Raw genomic sequence first — 27,950 nt, 5'->3', positions numbered from 1 at the left:
AGCAGAGATGTTACACAGGAAAACCTATGCCCCATTGCTGCATTCTGGACCACCTGAAGTTTTTGGGTAGTCCTCAAGGGCAGCTCCATTTAGAGAGTGAAAAAGCATGAATGACTGTGAGCATGGCCATAAACGAATTGAAAATTCAAGGCCCACTGACAAATTTTCTTTCTTTTATGCCAGAAGTTTCAAGTGGCAGGGTGAGGGAACTCTATATTGGAAGAAGTGAAAGTGTATCCCAGTTCGATGGGGATGCATCCACACTGGAGTATCCACACTGAAGGGCCATACAGATGCATGAGCAAAAGACATACTGAAGTCGGTGGCAAAACCATCAAACTTTGTCCTAACTCATCAACCTTGTATACGTCATAGAAATGAAGCACTGGCCATTAGACCACGTCATCCAATTCCTTGTTCAGTTTAGGGAACTCAAAGCATTCCTCCCAAATATCTATCCAGACTATGCTTAAATATACTCTATTCCCGTGACGGTGAACCGATGGCACGTGTGCCGAAAGTGGCACACGGAGCCATGTTCCCTGGCACATGCGGTGTCACCCTTCCTCTTCTGGGTTTCTGGCGCGCATGCGCACCCAATGATCAGCTGGCCTTTGTGCACGTGGCACTGCTGGAAACCAGAAGAGCTGGTCTTTTGTTTTCCGGCATGAGCTGATCGCTGCGTGCGAATGTGCGGCAGTAACCAGAAGACTTGCTGGCCGGCGTGCATGCACATGCCGGAAACTGAAGTTCATTTTCTGGTGCGTGCATGCTCCCTGGACAGCTCCTCTTCTTTGTTGCAGCCCAGACAAGCACGCACGCGTGCAAAGGGCTCCCTTTTTGGCACTTGGCGCCAAAAAGTTTCGCCATCACTGACGGTATGGTTCCTGGTATGGCTCAGATTGCAGGGTGATCTCTGAGTTTGGTGGTTTTCTTGCAGACGTTTCATTACCAAACTAGATAACATCATCAGTACATGGATGATGTTACCCAGCTTAGTAATGAAATGGCTGCAAGAAAAGCTCCAGGTTCAGAGAGCACCGTAGTGCAAAGCCGAGCCAAAAATATTCTCACAAATGACGGTAAATACGTATATGTATCCCAGAATCCTGCTACAAATATTCTCTTCTACCAAAGGGGGCTGTATATGCCCTGCTGGGGTTAATGTCAGAAAAAACCACCATATTTTGATCTGCGTGAAGAAAAGCAGCCCAACCTTGAGCTTATAAATGTTCTCTTCTATGGCTCAGTTTTCTGGGAAACACAACACAGCTGGGTCACCAAAAGGATGTTCAGTTCATGATAGCCAATACCATAGATCTGTGTGAATGCTGAGCACGGGTGCAACAGTGTAAGCTCTGCAGGCAGGGATGGGATTGAAAAATGGCAGCAACCGGTTCTCTGCCCTGTTGCTGGGTGGACGTGGCCACAGTGGAAATGACCTAATGAGCCTCCTGCACCAGGGCAGAGGGAGAGTTTTCACCCTCCCCAGGCTCCGGAGGCTTTCCTTAAGCCTTAAGAAAGGTGAAAACGGCTTCCACTGGGCTGTGGAAGCCCTCTGGAGGCTGGAAACAAGCCCGTTGCCAGACTTCCGGGAGACTTAACTTAACTTAACTTTAACTTAACTTTATTGGATTTCTAGACCGCCCCTCTCTCAAAAGAGACTCGGGGCGGTGTACAGTCATATTAAAATAGTTGAACAGTAAATATACATGTTATAAGTATACAATAAATAAATTAAACATAGGACTGGAGGAGGTAGTAGAAGTTCCCTGTACAATTTAGTTAAGTTAGATTAAATTTTTTTAAAAAAGTTAAAAAAGTTAAAAACATTAACCTTAAAAGCTATCCCAAATAAAATATCCGCCAGGAGGTAAGAGTAGAACTATAAGTGGGCCAGGCCGGCTAGTCGGAACAGGTGAGTCTTAAGTTTTTGTCGGAAGGATGCACTTACCTGGCATGATGAACAGGCCGCGTGGAGACTCCTGGGAGGGGAGGGGAGGGTTGGGGAGGGTTAGTCGGTCCTTGCGACAACAGGTTCAGCAAACCGGATGCAAAACTAACTTCCAGTTTGCCTGAACCAGTGCGAACCGGCTGAATCTTGCCCCTGTCTGAAGGGGGACCTCACTTTGACAATGCTTTGAAGTCTTCATAAAGCAACACGGTCCTTTACTTTTATAGAGCAAAACAGAACTGCCCCGTTGCTTCATCCTGTTCCAGGGAGCTGCAGGAAGCCCCAGCCAAGGAGTTTTTGCGCATATAATTCTGGGTGGGCCAGAGACCTCAACAGCAGCAACAACAAAATGCCGTAGGAATTTGGGTTAGGGGGGTTACCTCCACACCTAGACAAGCTGAATGAAAGTCACCTTGTAATGGTCAGAGAAATAATTGCACGAGATGGAGAAGAGGAAGCAGCCCACCAGGGTATAGTTTGCGAAAATGCGACAGTAAATTCTGTACAAGAAGGAAGTGAGACTTCCTTCTAAATGCAGAGAGACAGTCTAACTCTTCCAATACACATAACGATTATTGCACTGTATTTTTTTTTAAAAAGAGAGCCAGTACAGGCACTGGGCTAGAAACTGGGAGACCAGGAGTTCTAGTCCTGTCTTAGGCATCAAGCTAGCTGGGTGACCTTTGGGCCAGTCACTCTGTCTCAGTCCTAGGAAGAAGCAGACAATGACAAACCAATTCTGAAGTCTTGCCAATACAGTGCAGGGACTTGTCCAGGAAGTTACCAACAGTCAATAATAACTTGAAAGCACAATCAATCAATCCACTATGAATCAGTGCAACAACTTGGTAGAAGCCCATTCGTTCTTCCTTACAGTTGGTCAAATTGCAGATGCCTGTAAGTTTTCCCATCGGCCCATTTCTCTCCTGAAAGCAACCGTGTCATAATAAGGCCCCCAAACCTCCTAAAATATGCCAAGAAAACTCACCTGCTGCGTTGTAGGGACCTTGCCTCATATTTCTGGCTTGCATATCTGCTGTAGTTTCTACCGATATCTGAACAGGTAAATCTGAAAGGCAGTTAGCAGAGAGGTTGGCATTTGAATAGACGGCCCAACTCAAGATGGGTCATGTTAACGTATTTTTGGACTCACCTGAGAGTGTCCACAAAAGTGGCATAAATCTCCGATCAGTTAGGGATTTCAGGCAAGAGGCATGTTTTGCAAAGAGCTATAGACTTTGCTCTCTGAGACGCTCAAGGTCAGGATCCAGGGAAGAAACTGTTTATCTCAGAAGCAGCCAAATGAGAAGAGGGCATCCTGCCATCATAGGTTTGAGCTTTTATTTAACAGAAGAGACGTAATTTCACAGAGAAATAAACCATTCCATTTTAAAAGAGGAATCCAAGACTGAGAGAAAGGCCGGGCACCTGATGGGACTGTAAAATATGTACAGGTAGTCCTCAACTTACGACAATTGAGTTCAACATTTATGTTGTTAGGTGAGAAATTTGTTAAGTTAGTTTGCTCCATTTTATGATTTCTCTTGCCACATTTGTTAAACTGCAGTTCTTAAATTAGTAACACGGTTCTTAAGTGAATCGGGTTTCCCCATTGACCTTGCTTGCCAGAAGGTTGCAAAAGGGGATGACGTGACTCTGGGACATTGCAACCGTCATAAATGTAAGTGAGTTACCAAGTCATAAGTGTGAAAAGTGGTCCTATGTCACTTTTTTCAGTGCCGTTGTAACTTTGAATGGTCACTAAATGAATTGTTGTAAATTAAGGACTACCTGTATATGGTCCTCATTTAGTGACCGCCTCATTTAGGGGACATTCACAGTTACAACAGTGATAAAAAGCAACTTTGCAAACAAACTTCACATTTACAATTTTGTAAAGGAAAGGAAAGCTGGAGTAAGATCGCAAGCACAGTTTTGGTTTCACTCAGCGACCACTTTGATTAGTGACTGATTTGCCAGTCTCAATTGTGGTTGGTACTGGTAACATTCAAAAGGCTACTGGTGCAAGCTTAGTTCCCAGTTGAAGCCCAAGTACCTACCTACCAGACCTTTTACCTTAAGCTGTCTACCGTGGACCTTACACATTTCTTAAGAGCTCCATAAAGGGGGCACATACATAAGCGCACCAGCATGCCTTCCGTCCTTGTCCTACTGTCCCCATTTATATGTACTCTTTGTATGTGTTTATGCCTATGTTTTGCTTATTTATATCCATTTATTTCTGCCATTTTTTCATGTTTCCATACTTGTTTCCTTGTACTTGTTGACAGTAAATAAAATAAAATGAATAAAATAAAATAAATAATAAAATAAATAATAAAATAAATAAATAAAATAAATCAAATAAAATAAATAAATAAAATAAATAAGTAAAACAAATAAAACAAATAAAACAAATAAAACAAATAATAAAATAAAATAAATAAATAAATAAATAAAATAAATAAGTAAAACAAATAAAACAAATAAAACAAATAAAACAAATAAAACAAATAAAACCAATAAAACCAATAAAACCAATAAAACCAATAAAACCAATAAAACCAATAAAACCAATAAAAAAACAAATAAAACAAATAAAACAAATAAATAAATAAATAAAATAAATAAAATAAATAAAATAAATAAAATAAATAAAATAAATAAAAAAATAAGTAAAGTATTTTTGCAAAAGGGAATTTCTTCTCAGAGCAAAAAATACGCCTGTAACTTCAACTTCTTTTCAATACAATACAATACAATAATAGCGTTGGAAGGGATCTTGGAGGTCTTCTAGTCTAACCCCCTGCCTAGGCAGGAAACCCTATACCGTTTCAATTGCATTATGTTTCGTAGGACCATAAATGGACCTTCTCTCTGAACAGTCCCCCCTCCCCAAATCACTGTTTTGCCTTGGAGCTCAATCTCTTGTTACTCTGGGAGGAAGAAATATTGCAGTCTGTTGGGACTTCCCCTGAGAACGTTCTGTGTCCTGTGTAGGAGGGTCCCGAGAGAGGTGGGTGACCTACAGCGTCCCAATTCTCTGTTGCAAAATGCACCCCCCCCCCCAATTATGATATGGAGTCTAGGTTTCCATAGCTATTTCTGTTTGTGGTACCAGAAGGAAAAAAAACCTTGCTTTTCTTTGAGGGTCCTTTCTTGAGGGCCCAATGAAAGATCTTCCTCAAGATCCATATTCCCATCTGTGCATCCCCCCCGCCATCATTTATCCTACCTCCGGACCCCAACATCCCCTCCTCTCAGTGCTGCCATCACCACTGCTTCTCTAAACAACCATTTTGATCCATGCAGGCAGTGCCTGGTCCCAGGCAGCCCGTGCCAGCTTCTGCCTGGGCACCGTAGCCTGTAGGCTGTGCCCTGGGGGTGAGAAAAGAGCAGGACGATACTTGTACTGTGGCAGCCTGGGAAATGGAAAACCAGCGTGCCCAGACAAAGTGTTGCTGCTCTCCTAGGTTGGTATTTTGCATTCCAGGGAAGCAAGTGGCAATTCATTTGGATATATGCAAAATCCTGTTCGCAGAAGACAACAGTCTTCTACTGAGATGAATACTCTTTAGAATTTGAGGCAGTATGCTTTCATTACCAAGGTCTATATTTAAAGCTCTAAAGGACGCGGTGGCTCAGTGGCTAAGACGCTGAGCTTGTCAATCAGAAAGGTCGGCAGTTCAGCGGTTCGAATCCCTAGCGCCGCGTAATGGAGTGAGCTCCCGTTACTTGTCCCAGCTTCTGCCAACCTAGCAGTTCGAAAGCACGTAAAAAATGCAAGTAGAAAAATAGGGACCACCTTTGGTGGGAAGGGAACAGCACTCCGTTCATTTAGTCATGCTGGCCACATGACCATGGAGACGTCTTCGGACAGCGCTGGCTTTGAAACAGAGATGAACACCGTCCCCTAGAGTCGGGAACAACTAGCACATATATGCGAGGGGAACCTTTACCTATTGGTTTCAAGCTATTTTACATTCTTGAAGTCTATGTAATTGGTGGAGTTCATCCAATTACAGTTATGTAAGATCAGGACAACGACTTTTCTGGCTTCTTCAGATAGCTGTCGAATTCGGATTGTCTGGACGGTCCAATCCGGACCTAAACAGTCCCGAAGAGATGGTGAAGGGTAGGGGGAGATCCTGTGGGCCCAGGATTTTATAGAAAGATATGGAAGGCTTTTGCCCCCTAACTTGCTCCACTGAAATACATAGAAACAGGGGCATGGAGTTACTCACAAAACGGACTCTAACTTACTAAGCTCAGAGCACACATGGATCACCTTTACCTATATTTAAAGCTAGGCAAATCTTAAGACTCATTCTGTGAATGGTTATGTCTGCAAGGTAATATATGGCTCCACATCAGAGGTGATATTCAGCCAGTAGTGGAAATCGTGGGTGGCCCCGGTTCTATGCCATCCTATTTAGGCACCTTTTTTTTAAGCCAAAGTGCATGCGTGGAAGGCTGAGAGCATGCACAGATGGGGTGCAGATGAATGAAGCAAGCGCTCACATTTGCAAACTGGTAGGGAAGGCAAGTGAATACCACCCCTGCTTCATGTGGATAGTGCTGACTTGATCAGTGAGAAAACAGCACCCCCACTCCCAGCTACTTTGGCTGTGACATGATAAAGGTGGAGCACCACATGATTAGCTCCCCCCATGTGCTTCCTTTTTAGCCTCTCTCAAAATGGTACCCTGCAAATAAATGGCATCGCCAAAATGACAACCTATAGTTTCCTCATCAGCTACGCTGGTTGTCTAGTGGAAGTTGCAGCTTGACACAACGGAAGGATTTCCATGGAGATCCTCAGTCATCCACGCCATGGTTGTCCCAAATGTTCTTTTTTTTTTTTCAAGAGGCAACTTGACTTTCTGGTTTGTCTTTGAAGATGTTTCGCTTCTCATTCCAAGAAGCTTCTTCAGCCCTGACTGGATGGTGAGGAATGGAAGGATTCGGTCATTGTCCAGTCAGAGGCTGAAGAAGCTTCTTGGATGAGAAGTGAAACGTCTTCAAAGAAAAACCCGAAAGTCCAATTGCCTCTTGAAAAAAGCACCTGAAGTGAGAAGTTATGCCGAGAGGTTTTTCTATTCATATGCCTTACAGAAATTTGATCAAAGTAGAAAAGAAAGACATAGATGTGTTTCACATACAGGTAGTCCTCGACGTACGACCACAATCGAGCCCAAAATTTCTGTTGCTACATGAGACTGAGTGAGGTTTGCCCCATTTTACCACCTTTCTGGCCACGGTTGTGAAGTGAATCCTGCAGTTGTTCAGTTAGTAACACGGCTGTTAAGTGAAACTTGCTTCCTGAATGACTTGGATTGTCAGAAGGTCACAAAAGGTGATCACATGACCCTGGGACATTGCAACAGTCACAAATGGCTGAGAATCTGAATTTTGATCATGTGGCCAGAGGCATGCTGCAATGGGGAAAAACAATCCCAAGCAGGAGTGGGCTGTTGGGGGTTCGCAGGGATGTGGGAGAACCTCTAGCTAAGATTTTGTGCAGTTCAGAGAACCTCCCAAATCCCACTCCTGACTTGCCTCGCCCACCCCTCCCCTCCCAGGAGTCCCCACGCGGCCCATTTTGGATGCAGTTAAGTGCATGATGCGCGTGGAGGCTTGGGGAGAGGGAAAAACGGGCTTACTGGAAGTTCAGGAAGGCCAGAAACGGGCGCGTTTACAGCCTTCAGAGGGCCTCTGGAGCCTGGGGATGCTGTTTTCGCCCTCCTGGGGGCTCGAGGAAAGCCCCCGGAGCCCGGGGAGGGCAAAAACGTCCCCCCACTGTGGTGTAAGAGACTGACTAGGTCGCACCATGGCCACGCCCACTCGGCAACTGGGCAGAGAACATCTTGCTAAAACTTTTGAAGCCAACCCCTGGTCCCAAGTCACTTTTTCCAGAGCCGTTGTAACTTTGAACAGTCACCAAACATACTGTTGTAAGTTGAGGAGGACTACCTGTGCTCAGTACTGCCCTAGACGTGGCACTGCAAATTGTGGTGTATTTGGGTCCCCCCATTTGGTACCACGTTCTACCCTAAAAACTGAAATTCATGCCTACCTTCTTCACTGGTGAGGACGGATGCCAGCATAGTTTCATTGCCGCCGTGTAGTGGGTGGCCACGGGTGGTGACCTCCCCTGAACTTGGGAGATTTGGGGCAGGGACACGGGGCCGGACCCTGCTTTTCCGCGTACTGATGCGTATGATGCCCCGGACCAGCCTACATTCGGCATCCTGCTCATCCAAATTGTAGTCCTGAGTGATGCTGTTGATGAGGTCCGAGATCTTGTTGGTCTTCTCCAGGAAGGCCGTGTCGGAGGTGCACTTGGCCAACTCGTCAATCTGGTGGACGCTGAAAAGCTCGGTGAGCTTCCTGAAGATGAGGCCGTCGATCTCCCTACTGGACATGGAGCTGTTCAGCTCCCCAAACTCAAGGTCGGACTCATGGAAGGAATAATGTTCCTCAGAGCTTCGGTGGCTGGTAGGGGCAGGCTGCTTCTCAATGCTGTGTTGAGGGAACCTCTCGGGCAAAGGCTCCTTGTAACACGAATCAGAGTCTGTGGCAGAGCCAGGGTTCCGGTTTGGATAAAGTGGGACTGGGATCCCTTTGAATTTCACATCAGGGTAGCTGAAACTGCTTCCCATGTTACTCTTCTCAGTCCTGCTCCCGTTCTTTTCATTGGGGGAAATGTTGGCCGGACTGTTAGTTGAACGTCCGTTGCACTCCTGGTTCTTCCCATCCTCTGTCAAGGCATTGTTGTAGGAGATACTGGCTCGGCAGTCTTTGAAGCAGCTCCCACAGGTGATCAGACAACAGAAGATGGCTTTGGAGGTGTTCCAGACCTGGGAAAGACTGGGACAGCAGGTGGGCAGGGGGCTCTCTGCAGGTCTAGGGATGAAGGTGTTGGTCTCGCCTTCCTCGCCTCCGTGAGAATCGTTGGCATCCGATTTGTAGGCTCTTCTATCCCGCCTGGGCCTGCGGATGTATTTACGCTCCGGGCTAGAGCCGTTAAATACTTCCAGGCTAATATCACTTGTCTTAGGAGAACCGATCCTCTGTGGGATGGCAACATCTTGAGGGGGCCGATGGACGTGGCTTTGGTTTTGGCAATGTCCTCGTTTTTTCCCCAGCATGACTCACCACCCCTAAAAGACCTGATAGAAATAGAAAAAAACACAAGAGATAATTATTCCACATATAATCAGATCAGAGCTATCCAAATTGGGATATAATAAAGACCTTTATTGCTCCCTTCTAAGAGATAAGCCTTCCCTCTGTCATCAATCAGAACAGAGCTGGAAGGGACCTTGGAGGCCTTCTAGTCCACCCCCCCGCAAGCAGGAGACCCTATAACAGTGATGGTGAACCTTTTTTGACTCCCGTGCCAAAAGTGGGGGGAGCGCAGGGGTGCCATACCATAATGCTATGCACGTGACATCCCCCTGCCACACTCATGTGCGCACAAGCAGCAACCCCCCCCCCACTTTTGGCATGGGTTTTTTGCCCTCCCCAAGCTCCAGAGGCTTTTTTTTTTGCCCTTCCCTGAAGGCTCCGGCGAGTGAAAAATGGACCTACGGGGAAGCCTGATGTTTGGGAATTGCGACTTCTGGTTTGTCTGTAGGGCCGATTTTTGACCTCTGGAGCCTTCAGGGGCTTCAGGAGGCTTCTACGAGCAAACCGGGAGTGACTTCCGGTTTGTCCGTAGGTCTGTTTTTCACCCTCCAGAGGCTCCGGAGGGCGAAAAACAGCCCTACAGACAAACCGGAAGTCAGTTCCCAAACTTCCTGTTTTCCCATAGGGCCAGTTTTTCATGCTCAAGAGGCTTCATGGAAGCTTTGGAGGGCGAAAAAAGGCCTCAAAAAAGGCCAAAGTCAGCTGGCCAGCACGCACCTGTGGCATGTGCGCCATAGGTTCATCATCACGGCCCTATAACATTTCAGGTTGTCCAGTCTTTTTTTTAAAGTGATGAAGCACCCATAACTTTCAAAGGCAAACTGTTCCATTGGTTACCGTATTTTTCGGAGTATAAGACGCACCTTTCCCGCCCCTAAAAGAGGTTGAAAATGTGGGTGCGTCTCATACACTGAATGTAGCCCCACCCTCCCACCGGCCCCCACCCTTTGCCTCCCAGCAATTTACCTCTTTGCAGCAAACGGGGGCTTCTGGAGGCTTCAATAAGCTATAGCAATCCCTGCAGCCTCTAACAGCTGATGATCGGGAGAAATTGAAAGTGAAACTAGCTGTTTGCTCCACATGGCAAATTGCTGGGAGGCAGATTTTTTTGGCCCAGTGCTATTGTTTTAAAAAGTGCTATTCTTTTAAATAGCAGAGAATAACTATACTTCCAGAAAGCACATTTTAACAGCCTCTGTACAAGTATAGTCTGAAATATAACACTACAAACAGTGTATATTGTCTGTACTGTTTGTTGCAAGGAGGCAAATTGCTGGGAGGCAGATATTTTCCCCTTATTTTCCTTCACAAAATCTAGGTGCGTCTTATACTCCTAAAATACGGTAATTGTTCTCACTGTTAGGAAGTTTCTCCCTTATTCCAGGTTGCTTCTCTTCTTGATTAGTTCCCATCCATTGTTTCTTGCCTTGCCTTCTGGTGCTTTGGAGAATAAGCTGGGGCCTCTTCTTTGTGGCAGCTCCTCAAATATTGGAATATTGCTATCATATCACCCCTAGTCCTTCACCTCTCTAGGCTGGCCATACCCAATTCCTGCAAACGTTCATTTTTTTTTTGTCTCCCATCCTTTAATCACCGTAGTTGCTCTTCTTTGCACTTTTCCCCCCCCCCAAAGGCTCAACACCTTTTTTTTGCAAGGTGTTGACCAAAACTGGATGCAGCATTCCAGGTGTGGCCTTACCAAGGCTCTATAAAGCAGTACTAAGACTTCACACAAGACTCAAGTAGTCCACGATTTATGATCATGGTTGGGACCAGAATTTCAGTTGCTGAACAGTGACTGTTAACCGCAGTGATTTGCTTCACAACCGTGGTAAGGAAGTTTATAAAATTGAGTTGCACTCAATTTTATAAACTTCCTTGCCACGGTTATGAGGCAAATCCCTGCGGTTACTAAGGGAATCGTGTAGAATATCGGTCGAAGAAGGAGGCAGGACGCGTTCTGAGGGAAACTGCAACTGCTTTTATTAAACGTAACAACCAACTATGTACAAGCAAAGGAACAGCTCTCTCCTGCCTGACAGCTATTTATGCGGAGCTGTCAGGCAGGCTAACCAATCAGCTGTCCTTGACAGCCCGCGCTCAGCCAAGCCGCGTCTTAGCCAATCAGGCGCGGCTTGGCTGTTGCTGGCTGCCAGGACAGAACAAATCGCACCTCTGTTAAATGAAACCCCACTTCCCCCATTGACTTTGCTTGTTGAAAGCCAACCAGCAAGGTTGTAAATGGTCATCATGTGAACCTGGGACACTGCAGCCGTCACAAATAGATACCAGTTGCCAAGTGCTCAAATTCTGATCATGAGGGGGATGGATGCTATAATAATGTGGTGCAGTGGTGGTGGTGCAGTGGTTAGGATGCGGTACTGCAGGCTACTTCTGCTGACTGCCAGATGACTGCAATTTGGCAGTTTGAATCTAACCAGGCTCAAGGTTGACTCAGCCTTCCATCCTTCCGAGGTGGGTAAAATGAGGACCCAGATTGTTGGGGGCAAAAGGCTGACTCTGTAAACCGCTTAGAGGGGGCTTTCAAAGCACTGTGAAGCGGTATATAAGTCTAAGTGCTATTGCTATAAGTATGAGGATGATCGTAAGTCATTTTTTTCAATGCCATTGTAATTTTGCCATATTCGGAACTTGTTTCTTCTTGGTGTGATTTATGCACAGCTACAGATGCCATATTAATCCCTGGGTTGGCCGGCTTGCTCTGTGCCATTTCAGAAATCATGGCATTTCAGAAATCTAGCTTGATTGGGAATGTGTGTATCTGAATGGTTTTTGGTTTTACTATCTGCCTCTGGATCTGATTACTCCTATATTTATTCCCTTCTTACAGGCAGATTTCATCACTTCAAAACCATACTAAATGTACTGGTACTCACTTTTCTGGAACCCTATTCTGCACTTCCAAAAGCATCAGGCAGAAGTGTCACATGATATTTAACTTTTAAATCAGGGGTTTTAAAAATTCAATGTATTTTCAAAGCCCCCATAGAGCACATGGAGGTAGCATTTGAACACATCCCACGGCTTTACCTTTAAGCCTACAGAAATGGTGTGAGAGAAGGACCTTGGGAGACGGAAGGAAGAATCACAGACTGGACTTCCACCATGCAAAAAAATATCTTTAGTCCAGTGGTCCCCAACCATTTCAGCTCGGTTGCCTGGCATGTGGCGGGAGGAGGGGGGGACAGTTCTGTGTGAGTGGCAGGTGTGCCACTCCACACCAGGCAAGCGCACAAGCACAGCTCCATTTGCACAAGTGCAAGCTTCTGCCAACTCGCGCCTGCAGCTCCACTTGCGTGAGCAGTAGGTGCTTGTGAAGCTCCATTCATGCAAGTGGAACTGCCTGTACAAGTGTCTTCCACTCACGTGAGTGGAGCTGTTCACACACGCTTGCATGCCACTTTTTCTGCTCCGCAGCCCGTTAGTAAGCCGCTGCCTGGGGGTTGGAGACCTGTGTTTTAGCCGGCAGTAGGAGGAAGGATGTGAGAGGAGGGACCCTGTCTTGTTTTCCAGAGAGTAAAGAGAAAGAAAGGGGTATATACTACCAGTCTTGCAAGATTCTGTTAATGCAAGTTTACAAAAATGATACCAGCTAGGTCCTTCTGGTTGTAGCTCTTCTCTTCACTATCTCACAAGGTGTCTTACAGGACTCAAAGCATTTCTTCCCTTTTCCTCCTTTCCCCACTTTCTCCTCTTTCTGTGAACGCGCCGGCTGTCCAATCTGGGCTCTCCCTCCCAAGGTCATTCTCACATTTCATTACACCTACGTTCTCTTCCCATTTTCTGAGCTATTTTACCTTTTGCTTTGCCTTCTTATGGAATCACTGAGGATCTACGGAGCTGCTTCCTCCATGACAGAAGGCTCTGTGCTTGAAGAGGAGTGGGGGAGAAAGAAAATTAACAGAAGAACGGAATCAAACCCTATAATGATTGGGCGGATTGGCTCTGACTCAGCAAGGTTTCTCTTTGGGGACAAACCAAAGATGATTGGCAGGAAAAAAAATATTTGAGTTAGTTGAGAGAGATTCAAGAAGAAAATTGTTCCGTGCAAAGCATCAACTGAAATAATTTGTGGCGTCACACTAAGGAGAGTGTACTTTCTCCTCTCCCCCCACCCCGAGTGCCTAGCCTAAAATACTAACCATTCTGATAAGGATGCCCGGCCTTCTGCCAGTAAAAAAAAGGGCGAGAACAAAAGAAGTAAAGGAGGTTTTTGCTGCCCTTTTATAGCAGCCAAAACCACCTGCCTAAAGCAGTTGCCTCACCCAAACAAATGGGAGAGCTGGCCACAGGGTTGAAACCGTCAAAAAAGCAAAGAAAGGAATTCAGGGATCGTAAAACCAGCATATCCCTATCTCCATTTCTATCGTTACCTGCACTGCTTGTGTCAAAGATCCTTGCCGAAAGCTGTCATTTTAGAGGTTGAGAAGGGATGAAACGCTGACACAATTTTTGTGATGTTATGTTGATTTAAAGCAGGGAGGTCAAACTCGATTTCATTCAGGGCTGCATCAGGGTTGTGTTTGACCTCGGTGTGTGTGTGTGTGTGTGTGTGTGTGTGTGGCCAGCTCGACATCATTCGTGTCGGTGCCTGTGGTGGCCCAAGCACTCTGCCAGAGAAAACGGGTTCCCGAGCTCCGGTTTGGGCTGCAGCGGCCTCCTGCAATCCCGTGCCAGCGAAAACGCAGCTCGATTAAAAAGAGATTATGTTTTGCACGAAAACAGATTATGTTTTCGTACAGTTGGGTTTTCTTCTTTTTAAAAATGTGGGTGGATGACAGGAGGTTATTAAGAAATACTGGATTGTTGAGACGTAAGGCCAATTCTTGGCTCGGGGCTACGTGAACAGCTTGTTATGCCGCTCCAGCGTTCCTTCCTCCGCCCATGTGTGAAGAATCTTTCCCTTGCTTCAAAGTAGCTAGGAAAGTTGAGCTTCAAAGGTAAAGGTTCCCCTCTCACATATATGCTAGTCATTCCCGACTCTAGGGGGCGGTGCTCATCTCCATATCAAAGCAGAAGAGCCAGGGCTATCCAAAGACGTCTCCATGGTTATGTGGCCGCCATGACTAAATGCCAAAGGTGCACAGAACGCTGTTATCTTCCCACCGAAGGTGGTTCCTATTCGTGGTGGGTTGCAGGCAGTATGCCCTGGTACGGGCGTACCGGTGCCTGCCAGGAGCACTGGGTACTGTTCCGGTAAGGTGCTCCGGAGGGCCCGCCCGCCCTCGTTCCCTACCTGTATTTGAAGGAAACAAGCCATCTGTGCATGTGCGCGCAGCGTACGGCACCTGCGTGATGCTCCGCCGAGCAGCTGGAGCATCACGGAGGCATCAGGAGGGTCGTAGGAGGTAGGGACGCATGTGGTTGCATCGGGGACCGGAACCCACCACCGGTTTCTATTTTTTCTACTTGCACTTTTACGTGCTTTCAAACTGCTAGGTTGGCAGAAGCTGGGGCAAGTAACAGGAGCTCACTCCGTTACGTGGCGCTAGGGATTTGAACTGCTGAACTGCCGACCTTTCTGATCAACAAGCTCAGCGTCTTAGCCACTGAGCCCCTAAGTTAAGTTTAGTGCTACTCAATTGTACATGTCGGGGAGTCAGAAAATGTGACTCACTTTATGACCACAATTGAGCTCAAATTTCTGTTGCTGAGTGAGGCAGTTGCTGAGTTTTGCCCCATTTTGCGACCTCCCTTGCCACAGTTGTTAAGTGAATCGCTGCAGTAACGCAGTTGTTAAGTGAATCTGGCTCCCCCATTGGCTTCGCTGATCTGAAAGTCGCAAAAGGTGACCAGATGACCCTAGGATACTGCAACCATCATAAATCCGAGCCCGTTGCCAAGCGTCCAAATTTTGATCACCTGACCATGGGGATGCTGCCAAGATCGTAAGGGTGAAAAATGGTCATACGTTACTTTTTTCCACTGCCGTTGTGACTTCCAACAGTCACTAAATGAACTGTTGTAAGTTGAGGACTATCTGGACAGGTACTGCCTATACCAGGGGTGTCCAAACTTGGCAACTTTAAGACTTGTGGACTTCAAGTCCCAGAATTCTGGGAGTTGAAGTCCACAAGTCTTAAAGTTGCCAAGTTTGGACACCCCTGGCCTATACTGAAAAACAACAGATGGGATAGTTTGAAAAATGTAATATAGCTCAACCTAGTTCTCAACCTGTGACCATAACTGGAGCCAGAATTTCTGTTGTTAAGCGATGCAATCGTTAATGGTGCCTGATTTTATGAACTTTCTGCCTTCATTGTTCAGTGAATCGCGCAGTTGTTAAGTGATTCTACCTTCCCTTTTGCTTGTCAGAAACAAGCTGGGAAAACCACAAATGGTGATGGCAACAGCTGGAGGGACCCCTGGAGACATGATAGCATTCATGATTTTCAATCAGACTAGAAATGAGTCACCAAATCCTTTTTGGCAAGGATTTTGCTGAAATTCAGCAGCACTGGAGAGGGATTGGGTATAAAGATTTGGCCTTCTGGAATCCCTTTTCGCTCTATGAGTCCCTTTCTTGACAGATGCTTCAAGAGCCAGGATAGCTGTACTCTTCTGCATGGCTGGGACACTTACAGCAGGGGTGTCCAAACTTGGTAACTTTAAGACTTGTGGACTTCAACTCCCAGAATTCCCCAGCCAGGCTGGCTGGGGAATTCTGGGAGTTGAAGTCCACAAGTCTTAAAGTTCCCAAGTTTGGACACCCCTGACTTACAGCAATAGCAGTTAGACTTATACCACATTATAGTGCTTTACAGCAATTGACCATGTCAGAATATTGTCCCCAACAATCTGGAGTTCTCATTTTACCGGCTTTGGAAGGATGGAAGGCTGAGCCAACTTTGAGTCCTGTCAGGATCAAACTCTTGGCTATGGGCAGAGTTAGCCTTCAATACTGCATTCTGAACACCGCTCAACCAGGGCTCACCTGTTTGACAGCAATACAATAAACAGCCTACGCCAGGAACTGTATATTCTTCTTGCAATCGAGAACATGAAATATAACCTGGTTTACTTAATATACTTTTTTGGTATTTAGACGACAGGTAAAAAGGTCAGTGAGGAAAACAGGCCTGGCTTGCAGGATATCCAATCCAACGGTGATCAACGGGCGATGTTGAAATGGAAAAACCAAAAGATGACAGGTCTTCTTTGTTAAGCAAAGAGCACATTCCATCTACATATCTTGGAAAGTTTATAAGGCTGCGAGGCAGATGCTACAGTACTATTCAATCTTCTCTCTTGCCCTCTCCCTCTCCCCCCTCCGTCTCTCCCAGTTATGGAATTCTGCCTGCCATTCCCAAATAAACTATAAACCTGGTGGAGTTTTGAAAAAAAAAACCTTCTTAAGAGGGAGGAAAGGGTGCCATTTTTTGCAAGACAAATAGGCAATGTTTGCTGTGCCACCTGGCATCTTGGAAACCTCCCAGGAAGTATTAGTTAGGTCAGTTAACAGAGCAGAATAATAGAGTTGGAAGGGACCTTGGAGATCTTCTAGTCCAGGGGTCGACAACCTTAAACACTCAAAAAGCCACAAAGGTCCTAACAGGAAGCCCCCCACCACCATTCAATTCTGGAGCCGACCGGAAGTCCGTTTCCCCCACCATAGAGTCTCTTCCTAGCGCGGCATCCTTTTTCTTCTACCTGTCCTAACCAAAAGCCCTATCAATTGTGGAGCCGACTGGCGACAGGGAGCCACAGCAGAGGGATGTGGCTCCAGAGCCATGGGTTGCTGACCCCTGTTCTACTCCAACCCCCTGCTCAGGCAGGAAACCCTATACCAGGGCTGCCAAACTGAAGGCCCGTGGGCCAAATCCGGCCAGTGGGGTGCATAGATCTGGCCCAGGGGGCCTCCCAGGAAACAGTGAAGGACCAGCCGGCAGTGCCTCTGACAGTGAAGAGACCTCAGGGAGTGCGTGTGCGGCCCTCCTGAACTCCATCTTCACTGGTACAGGAGCCGTCGCAATGAAGCTTGGGAGCCCGTTTTTGCAGGCAGAGTGTTCAGGCCACCACAGGCACTCCCGACACGAATGACGTCAATCTGGCCACGCCCCCCCACACCCCTCTGAGGTCAAACACCAGCCTGATGCGGCCCTCAATGAAATCAAGTTTGACACCCCTGCCCTATACCATTTCAGACAAACGGTTGCCCAATCTCTTCTTAAAAACTTCCAACCTTTTTGACACACATTTCAAGTTTACAAACCAATGCAGCCAGAGTTCTAGGATGGGTTAGTAAGAAGAGATTTTGGTGCATGAGATGAGATCCTAGGAAAATTTCCGGCAAAGCACTTCTAAAAGTATTGCAAAGGTTTTTGGAAATAAACCTCCCAGCACCAGCTGCCCCATATTTGGGCATACCAGGGGTTGTACCACACATACATACATACATACATACATACATACATACATACATACATACATACATAAACACACACACACACAGACATACACACACACACACATATATATGTGTTGTATTTGTACTGATAAATAAATAAAGGGAGACTAGTATAGATCTATTTCGAGCTAATTAGCTCTCATCAGCTAGCCATACCCTTACTGGGATTTGAACCTGGGCTGTATTATATCTTAGGCAGGAGTCTTAGCCACTAAGCCACAGGCTCGCCTCCTTATCAGTTGAGCCAGGGAAATAGGTATGTATTTGTGTTACAACCCCTGGTATGCCTAAATATGGGAGGAAGGTCACTACTCCCTCTTTCTATAAAAAGGCAACATTAAAAATAAAAATATGGTTTTCTGCCTGCATGGTCTTCTGTGATGAGCCGAAGGACAGAAAGAGGGAGTATTGACCTTCCTCCCATATTTTGGCATACCAGGGGTTGTAACACACACACACACATACATACATACATACATACATACATACATACATACATACATTCATTCATTCATTCATATTCATTCTACTAAGGTCACCAACTTTTGCTCAGTTGTATTTTGTCTTGCTTTTCCTGAACTATGGGCCATACCTCCAGCACTGTGTGAAAGGGTAACAGAACCTGATCTGGAGGCAGGAAGGGGAGTGCAAGAGAAGTATTTTAAAATATTTTTGTCCCTTGGGCATCCAAGGAACCTAGCAGCCTGCAAAGCACATACAAAGAGAGTCGGCTAAAAAGTAATAGTTAAACAAATACCCCTATCCTGTAAGTGCACATTCAGCAGAGTTAAGCAGGCATGTAGGCTTAAAGCACTATCAGACTATACTCACACCAAAACAACCAGACACAAGAACATTTTTTCCCCAAACACCATCACTCTGCTAAACAAATAATTCCCTCAACACTGTCAAACTATTCACTAAGTCTGCATTACTATTAGTCTTCTCATCGTTCCTATCACCCATCTCCTCCCACTTATGACTGTAACTTTGTTGCTTGTGTCCTTACCATTTATACTGATCGTTTCCTAGTTTGATTTGATTGCTTATTTGTATCCTGTGACTATCATTAAGTGTTGTATGATTCTTAACAAATGTATCTTTTCTTTTATGTACACTGGGAACATATGCACCAAAGACAAATTCCCTGCATGTCCTATCACACTTGGCCAATAAAGAATTCTATTTTTTAAAACCATTTCCAATTTTCTAAACATCTCCAAAACTAGTGAATAACTGCAATGACTACGTCCATACAACATGCCAAACTAGGCTAAAATAGGTTGGGCAGTTTGTGGATTGTGACAACACACAGGTATTATCTTAGCATGCTATGGGATCCAGGCCATCATGTTAACTACATGCAGTCCTCAACCATAAACAACCTATGACCATTTGCTTAATGATCATTCAAAGTTATGACGGTGATTAAAAAAAAAGTGACTTACTTACTAGTCCACCCACTTATGACCAAAGTGTTCCTGCAGCCACGTGATCAAAATGTGTTGCTTGGCAACCAGCATGTATTTCTGATGGTTCCAGCATCTCGAGGGTCACACGATCAACATTTGTGACCGTCCCAGGCAGATCCCAACAAGCAAAGTCAGTAGGCAAAGTCACAAGATTTGCTTAACAATTGTGGCAAACAAGGTCATATAAAATCAGGCATGGTCATACGGTGACTCCTTTAGCAGTGGACATTCCGGTTCCACTTGTGGCTATAAATTGAGGATTACCTGTTAAAGGGTTAGCGCATTATCTGGACATACCAATTGCATGCTGTTGACTGGGGTTAAATGTGTTGCCTGAGCCTGGCCATTATGCATAAGAGCCAAAAAAGAGAGAACATTTTTGCACCAGAGCTGGACGCAGTGAATTAACTGTAATACTGCAATTTCAGCTCAGAAACATTTTCATTGCTTTCCCAAGACATGAAGGACTAGCTGGTTCACTCTTCACCTTCCACACATATACAGAAGCTGCTTGGTGTGCCAGCTGAATGTTACTTCTTACACTAGTGCTGTGAGCGCAATCACAGCTTGGTCTGAGAACACCAAACAAGCTGTTTGGGCCACGTTCAGCTCTTACATCCAGCCACAGGTTTTTCTTTTAATCCTGCATGTTAAATCAGTTAAAGTGCCCTGATTTACACAGGCCAAATTACACACTTGCATACTAAGTCAATAATTACGGTTTGGCAACCACAGTGGCTGAATTTCCGTACAGAATGATGGCTTAGTTGTGAAATGGGAAGCCAGTTTAATCTCCTGCAGAGGGAAATGCGGGGAAGGGGAGGGCTTATTTGATAGAATAGCCACATTCAAGTTGAGAAGACCTTAAAGACAATCTCAGCATTTCGCACAAAGGCTCAACAAAAACTAGAAGTGTGTACACACGCAATAAGGCTCGGGTGATATAATAATCTATTAACAAAATCTGGATGTTATCAGACTATTCATGAACAAGTCTTAGGTTTCCTTTAGTTAGAGGAATGTAAAATTGTGCAGTTTGGCACCAAGCTAGAAAGTGGAAGATCCTGAATTCTAGTCCCACCTTATCCATGAAAGCCAGCTGGGTGACTTTGAGCCAATCACCAGGAGACGTGAGTTCTAGGCCTGCTTTAGGCATGAAAGCCAGCTGGGTGACTTGGGCCAGTCACACACCAACTCTAACCCAACTCACTTCACAGGGTTGTTGTTGTGGGAACTATAGAAGGAGGAAGCTCCTCTTTGGATAGGTTTACCACCTTGAGTTATTTGTAAAAGTAATAAAGGTGGAATACAAACAAAATAAAGCAGAGCAGCACAAAATCTGTTTGAGAAATAATGCTCTAGTCCAGTTGATTTCATAGTAAAGAATTGCAAATATCAACTGCTATCCAGAGTTTGGGTCATTTTCATCAAGAAATAAATCCATGTTTTCTAGGTCATACCAAACGTAAAACTATATGTTTTATGTTGCAATCCACCAAAGGTCATTATATACGAGATGGGCAGGAAATAAATTTCATAATAAATAAAATAAAAATCTAATGGAATCATGGATCACGCTAAACCATTATATAGTTTGTTTGGGTTAGAGCAGGGGTGTCAAACTCATGATGACAACTTCCCCTCCCCCTTGCTAAAATGGGGGTGGGGGTGGCCAGTGCATGATGCATCTGGTCCACGGCCACGAGTTTGACACCCCTGGGTTAGAGTATGGACATAACTTCCAAACTGCTAATAAGGTATTAATGTTTCGTAAGCTTTTGCTGCAGACTGGCTAAAGTATTAAAATGTATTAGATGGCAGCAGTACATTTATTTTCATACTTTGAACTGATAAACAAATTCATGAGTTTTTCCTTTTTTGTGGAATAGTCCAGTAAATATTTCATTTCTTTGTACAGAAAAGGAAGGAGTAAATAAACAAGTTGGGGGTAAACTGAGAATAACACTTTATATGGTTGATATAAAGCTTCATTATGTAATATAATGTTTAATATGGTTAAAAGATTAAGTCCAAAGCATAACAGCCAAGAACAATAAACCTCTCTGCTAATATTCTGCATTAGAACACAAACGGGTGACTTACCAATATTGGGCTGAACAAATCTGACTTGGCTCACATCTGCAAACCTTTCCCAAATCACCTGAATGAACTTATTATGTGTCATTTTAACAAACTCCTGGTGGGACTTGCCCCCACCCACCCGTAATTTCCTGTTACTCCCAATCATACTTCCGATTCCCCTTCTACTCCTACAAGAGACACAACTTTTCCAAAATTGAAGCCACGTTTCTCAATCATCAACCATGACCTAATACTTTAGAAGAGATATTACTTCTTTTTGATCAAGATTGTCTTTGTAAATAAAATAAGAAAAGAGAATATATTATTTGGATTCTTTTGAATACCGGACTCTGCTGAACAAGATTTGAGTAGCTGGCTTTTCGATTCAGGAAGTCTCTTGTAAAAATATGGGTGGGGAGGGTCTCCTTAGAACAGGGGTGTCCAAACTTGGGAACTTTAAGACTTGTGGACTTCAACTCCCAGAATTCCCCAGCTGGCTGGGGAATTCTGGGAGTTGAAGTCCACAAGTCTTAAAGTTCCCAAGTTTGGACACCCCTGCCTTAGGAGTTCAACTCAAGTTCCAGTCGCTGGTTGGGAGGATACATACAGTATGTTACCGAGTGTTGATAATCTGGCCTGACCTGTAACATTATGAAGAGCTGTAATGCAGACAGTCTTCTGTCAGATTAGCTAAACTTTCAAATCAATAACATTCATTAATCAAACATGCAAATGAAACCCTTCTGAAGAAATGGCCTGAGCCTTGTGAAAGAAAGGCAACTGGGTGATTTCCAGATTCCAGGGAACTATAACCCCCCCTCCCTCCATTCCCTTGCCACTGGCCGAGCTGGTTGGGGCTTCTGAGAGTTGAAGTCCAAAACATCTGGAGAGGAAAGGGAGAGGGGCTGTTTATTTTTCCCTACCAAGACTGGACTTCCTGTCCAACCAATTCCCCTTTTCACTTCTGGGGGATATAAAGCGCCGTTCCCGGAATAGCTGAACTCCCAAATCCCAGCACACTGTTTTACAGCGGGGGTCCCCCAAACTTGGCAACTTTTAAGACTTGTGGACTTCAACTCCCAGAATTCTCCAGCCAGCTCTGGAGAATTCTGGGAGTTGAAGTCCCACAAGTCTTAAAAGTTGCCAAGTTTGGGGGACCCCCGCTGTAAGACAGTGTGCTGGGATTTGGGAGTTCAGCTATTCACTGGATAGAAGAAGGTCTGCCGTGGAATCCAGCGGAACCTCCACGTGGAATTGTAGGGATTTGGGGGTGGGTTCAGCGAGGGCTTGAAAACAGTTTCCCCACAAGGCAAGACAAAAAAAGGGAGAGAGGTTTTTACCTGGATCCGCAGCGCCGGCAGCCCTCGGCGGTGCAAATGTCAAACTTTCGCCGGCCCAACCCTTTCGGAGTTGGCCTGGCCTCCGATCTCCTGCCCAGAGAGATCTTCGAGGGGTGGGTGGCGAAAAGACGAGCAGCGACGGAAGAGTCCCCTCCCCAAAAACACCGGAGCCGGGGGTGGGAACGCTGCCCAAGCGGAGGAGGAGAGGGAACGAAGCATCCAAGGGGGGAGAAGTGTCACCCCCAGCGCTACCTGGGCCAGGCCTGCCTCGACTTCCTGGCGGAAGGCCTCCAGCCGCTCCGGGAAGCCCCCTGGGGAAGGGCCGAGCTTACCTTTCCCCAACACCGAGGGGCGCTTTTCTCTCTCTTCCCCCTCCTCCTCCTGGGAAATCGTTGCCCGCCACCCCCCCAGGCCCCGCCTTGGCATTTACCTGCCCGGCCAGGTGAACCGCGTCTGGGGCCCCTCCCTCACCTGTCCCACGTGACGCGCGAGCTGCCTGGAAGGCCACGCTGCTCCGGAAGGCAGGCGAGCCCTCTCGGGGATGGGATTGGGAGGGGAGCGGGGGTGGTGGTGGAAAGAGACGCCGCCGACCGACGGCTCGTCGCGCGCGCTGGGTTCCGCTCCTTGCCCTCGGGGCAGTGGACTTTCGCCCGGCCTCTCAGGGGCAGCGAGAAAGAATGTTAGAATAGCAGAGTTGGAAGGGACCTTGGAGGTCTTCTAGTCCAACCCCTTGCTTAGGCAGGAAACCCTACACCGCTGCAGACAAATGGTGATCCAACATCTTCTTTAAAAACTTTCAGTGTGGGAGCATTCACAACTTCTGGAGGCAAGTTGTTTCGTGGATTCATGGTTCTCACCGTCAGGAAATTTCTCCCTAGTTCTTTTTTTTTAATAGTATGTATTGAATTTTCCAACATTTAAAAAGACGAGAGACAAAACACAAATTTACACTCATTACAGCTTTTCAAATATCGGTATCAATATCTTTCGCAACAATGGTATTTATAAACATTCTATCTCCATTTCACTGTCCTAAGTTATATCCTTATTTAGGTTATAATAGCATCACGTCGATATCATCTATTTCCTATACCTTTTACATTCTATATATTATACTTTTAACATTTTATACCCTAAGTTTTAGTTCTAAGTTGCTTCTCTCCTTGATTAGTTTCCATCCATTGCTTCTTGCCTTACACTCAGGTGCTTTGGAGAATAGCTTGACTCCCTCTTTGCGGCAGACTCTGAGATATTGGAACACTGCTATCATGTCTCCCCTAGTCCTTCTTTTCATTAAACTAGACATACCCAGTTCCTGCAACTGTATCATGCAGTTAGGGAGAGGTTCTGGAAGGAACTCTGCTCATGCTCGATGGCACGGGGAAATCTTATCTGATGCGTCGTCTTCCCGATTCAGAATACTGGTGGGGAGAACCCACTCACCTATAAAGAGCCTTGGGAAAAGCACTTGGGGGAATTCCAAAGCTGGAGGACATGTTTATTTATTTGATTTATTTGATTTGTCAATCATTTACAAGATAATAGGTATAAGAATAAACATGAGTATGAATGAAATGGATACGAATAAATGGGGACAGTAGGATAGGGATGGTAGGCATGATGGTGCACTTATGCAAACAAATACGTTTATGGAAAAGTTTCCAAAGCAGCCTTCCAACATCTGGAGCACTCCAGCATATAGCCAGCACATGGCAAGAGATTCCAAGGACATTGATTGATTGATTGATTGATTATGTGCCATCAAGTTGTTCTCAACCCTTTCAACCACCTAGATAAAAGTCTATAGACATTCTCAGTCACCCAGGTCATAGTTGTCCCAATAGTGCATTTTCCGGACTTTTTTTTCTTTTGAAGATGTTTCGCTTCTCATCCAAGAAGCTTCTTCAGCTCTGACAGAACAGTAGGGAATGGAAGGATTTATATTCCTTACAGATAGCTGGACATTTGCATCCTTTTAGAGCAGTGGTTCTCAACCTGTGGGTCGGGACCCCTTTGGGGATCGAACGACCATTTCACCGGGGTCGCCTAAGACCATCGGAAAACACATATTTAAAAAAAACTACGGAAAACATGAAATAATTTTATGGTTGGGGGTCACCACAACATGAGGAACTGTATTAAAGGGTCGCGACATTAGGAAGGTTGAGATCCACTGTTTTAGAGGTCCTTGAAGCCCTTGGAGGTCTATCTGTGTCTTCAGGATCTCCTGAGTGACGCTAATGGTTCCTGTAGTCTGCAATTTTTCTCTCTGGAAATTCATTCCTACTTCCATACCATTCCAAGGGCGTTCGTCCCAAATTGCATAGCTAAAAGTCTGTAGAGATTTTCAGGCATCCAGGCCATGGTTGTCCCCAAGGTGCTTTTTCAGGAGGCAACTGGACTTTCTTGTTTTTTCTTCTTTTGGAAATGTTTCAATGTGACCTAGAGGACACAGCTAAACATCCAAAATAGGGGTGTCAAACTTGCAGCCCGCGGGCCGGATGTGTCATGCGCTGGCCACACCCACACCTAGTTTAGCAAAGGGGAAAAAATTCACGATATATCATGTGACAACGCGAGTTTGACACCTCTGCTCTAAAAGGATGCAAAGGATCAGCGGTCTGCAAGGAACATAAATCCTTCCATTCCCCATTATTCTGTCAGAGCTGAAGAAGCTTCTTGGAGGAGAAGCGAAACGTCTTCAAAGAAAGAAAAAAAAGGAAGTCCAGTTGCCTCCTGAAAAAGCACCTTTCAGTCAACCACCTAGATAGATTTTCTTCAAGATAATCCTTGGTCTTTCAACCTTCCCAACAGTGCACTCATCACTAGTTTACATGGAGAGTCTTAGTTATCTAGTCAGGGGTCCCCAACCTTTCGGACCTCAGGGACCAATAAATTCATAATTTTAAATCCTGCAGACCACTAATATGATCTGCCTAACGACTGGCTGGGTGGGCGTGGCTAGGTGGTCAGGTGTCAGGGTGGGCATGGCCAACTTGATGTCACTCACCGGCCTCTACTTGCCCCACCCCTCCCAGCCACTCTTCGCCTGCCTGCCTGGGCTCCTTAGGGCCCCAATAGTTGTTGGAGCTAAGCAGCCACCATGAGAAAGAGTTGGCCAAATAGCTCAGTTAAAATTGGATCTCACCGAGAAGGAGGCTCAGCAGAAGCACCTCGCTGAGGACTACGAGCATAGGCTTTCCAAGCAGAGGGAACACCTGTGGGAGTGCAAGGCCAGGTACCGGCACCTGCAGGCTCAGCAGGCTGAGATGGAAAGCCAGTTCCAGGCCATGATGCAGTCCCACTGGCTCTTTGCCACCAGCGGCACTTCCTTCCAGCCTTCGCCCAAAGCCACGCACCTGGAGGCCAAAGCAGACCCCAAGTCAGAATTTCTGCCCCCCTCCGACCCGCACAAAAAGATCCCGAAGTGTGGAGACTCTTTGCAGCAACACAAACGTTCATTGCACATATCTGGTCCAAGGGCCGTAGTTTTGAGGATCCCTGATTTAGGGCAATATAAAAAATGCAAATAATTTTTCTGCAGACCACCAAACTTTTCTCATGGACCACCAGCGGTCCACGGACCACCAGTTGGTGACCGCTGGTCTAGGTCATGGTTGTCCCCAAAGTGCTTTTTCCAAAGGCAACTGGACATGTTTTGCTTCTCATCCAAGAAGCTTCTTGGATGAGAAGTGAAATGTCTTCAAGGAAAAAGAGTCCAGTTGTCTTTGGAAAAAGCACCTTCGGGACATCACCATGGTAACTGAGTCCAGTCCACCCACTTTGCTGCCGGTCTCCTCTTTCCTTCCCCCTTAACACCCGCTGGATGCTTTTTCAAGAGCTGAATCTTCGCATAACCTGTTTGAAGTAGCATAATTTGACCCTGGTCATTTGTGCCTCAAGCAAGAACTCTTGAGCTGTTTTGTTTGATGATTCATTATTTTGTTTTCTTGACTGTCCAGGATATTCTCAGAAATCCCCTCCAACACCAGCATTCAAGGCTATCAATACTCTTTCCCTACTGCTTTTCAGATAGATAATAATATTCTATTTGTATTAAACGGTATGACACTTAGAATAGGGTGATTGGCATAAAAATGAGACACTGAAATATTGAATAACTAAATAATAAAAAAATTATAATTTAATAAAAGATATGTATATTGTTACTAGAATTATATCAGCGTGTTAAACGAAACGAATACGATTAATGTTATTTTATTTGTATAAAAATGTATGACACTCAGGTGCCATGCTGTTCACGCATTGATATGTTTGTAAAAAACAAAAAGACCTGAATAAACATGAAAACAAGCATCTGCTACGATCGTTTTGTAACCGGAGAAATGAAGCACGTTTGTGAAATGGGATGATTTAACGGTTTCACGTGTTGTGCGAGCCTTTCCAATTGTGATTTCATCCATAAACCCAGCCCTCTCCCAGAAAAAATGAAATGTCCTAGGAAATATTGAAAAGGCAGAATATTATATTTTCCTGGATGTGAAAAAGGGAGAAACACATTTTAAACACAAAATAAATTCCTGCAGCTTCCTGCCCATCCCCACTTTGTCAATGGGCCATTAATAAGGCCAAGCTAGTCCACTTTACATAATAAAAAGTTCTCCCCTTCAGCTCCAGGGGGATGGGAATGAAGGCATGATAATATAAGCCTTTACTCAATTGACCACATGGCATCTGAGAATTCAACCAAACCTGGATTCAAAACTCAGCCTAGAGGGTTGCCCTTGCATGGGCCCATGTGAGTCTGACAGCCAATCAGAATACATTTCTTACACAGGAACAGGAAACAGATAGGTGGGGCCGAACAGATTATAAAAATCCCTGCAAGCCCTTCTTCAGCCCTTCCTTTGCCTTCTCTTCTTCTCCACCAACACTGAAGCATGTGATCACCTTTTCTGTTCAGGACTCCAGCCATGCGGTCCTGTCCACCATTAAAACCATCTTTCCAAGCAGCCTCCATGTCTCCAGTGTCTTTTTCCCCACTTGGAGCCGAACCCAGAAGGACATTTCATCCAACAAAACCACGAGACAAGCTATTGATCATTGAGTTTGATTCTCAACATTTTAAGCTGTGCCCAGCACGAGTGCCTTGGAACTAAATTCCCATAATTTCTTGGAAACAGTATTATGGTGGTTTGGGATATGGAGAGCTCAAGTCCCACTACATTTGGAGAAAGCTAGCTCAGAAGGACAAGAAGGAGGAAGGAAGGAAGGAAGAAAGAAAGCACAAAACACGGCTAGACCATAAACGTACTCCTTGACTACGGCCACAACTGAGTCCAAAATTGATGTTGCTAAGCATGATCATAAACAGGGTTCACATGTCTCCAGGACTCAGCAACCATTGTAGAATTATATGCTGTTTGCCAAGTGCCAAAATGTCGGTCATGGATGCTATCTATGATGGTCATATCATAAGGCGTTTTTTTCAGTGCTATCATCACTTCAAATTGTTGTTAAAT

At 45.4% G+C, this 27,950-nt stretch overlaps 1 protein-coding gene across 5 annotated transcripts in view; it reads right to left on the bottom strand.

Annotated features, from left to right (window-relative positions):
- The window catches only part of KDF1 (keratinocyte differentiation factor 1), a 29,793-nt gene extending 6,827 nt beyond the window's left edge, over nt 1-22,966 (bottom strand). Inside the window, exons 1-4 of one of the 5 annotated variants that reach the window (XM_081961904.1) lie at nt 22,898-22,966; nt 12,964-13,035; nt 8,031-9,126; nt 2,943-3,023 (exon numbers count right to left, since the gene is read on the bottom strand). In XM_081961904.1, the coding sequence (XP_081818030.1) occupies nt 2,943-3,023; nt 8,031-9,105 (1,156 nt within the window). In that variant the 5' untranslated portion in view covers nt 9,106-9,126; nt 12,964-13,035; nt 22,898-22,966. The other 4 variants (XM_081961902.1, XM_081961901.1, XM_081961903.1 and 1 more) reach the window with 4 other exon arrangements.
- Nucleotides 22,967-27,950: the final 4,984 nt, after the last annotated feature.

The sequence above is a fragment of the Natrix helvetica genome (assembly GCF_964273705.1).
Source record: "Natrix helvetica genome assembly, chromosome: 9".
Taxonomy (NCBI): domain Eukaryota; kingdom Metazoa; phylum Chordata; class Lepidosauria; order Squamata; family Natricidae; genus Natrix; species Natrix helvetica.
The sequence above is the reverse complement of the archived record's forward strand: the minus strand, read 5'-3'. Positions and strand labels throughout refer to the sequence as shown.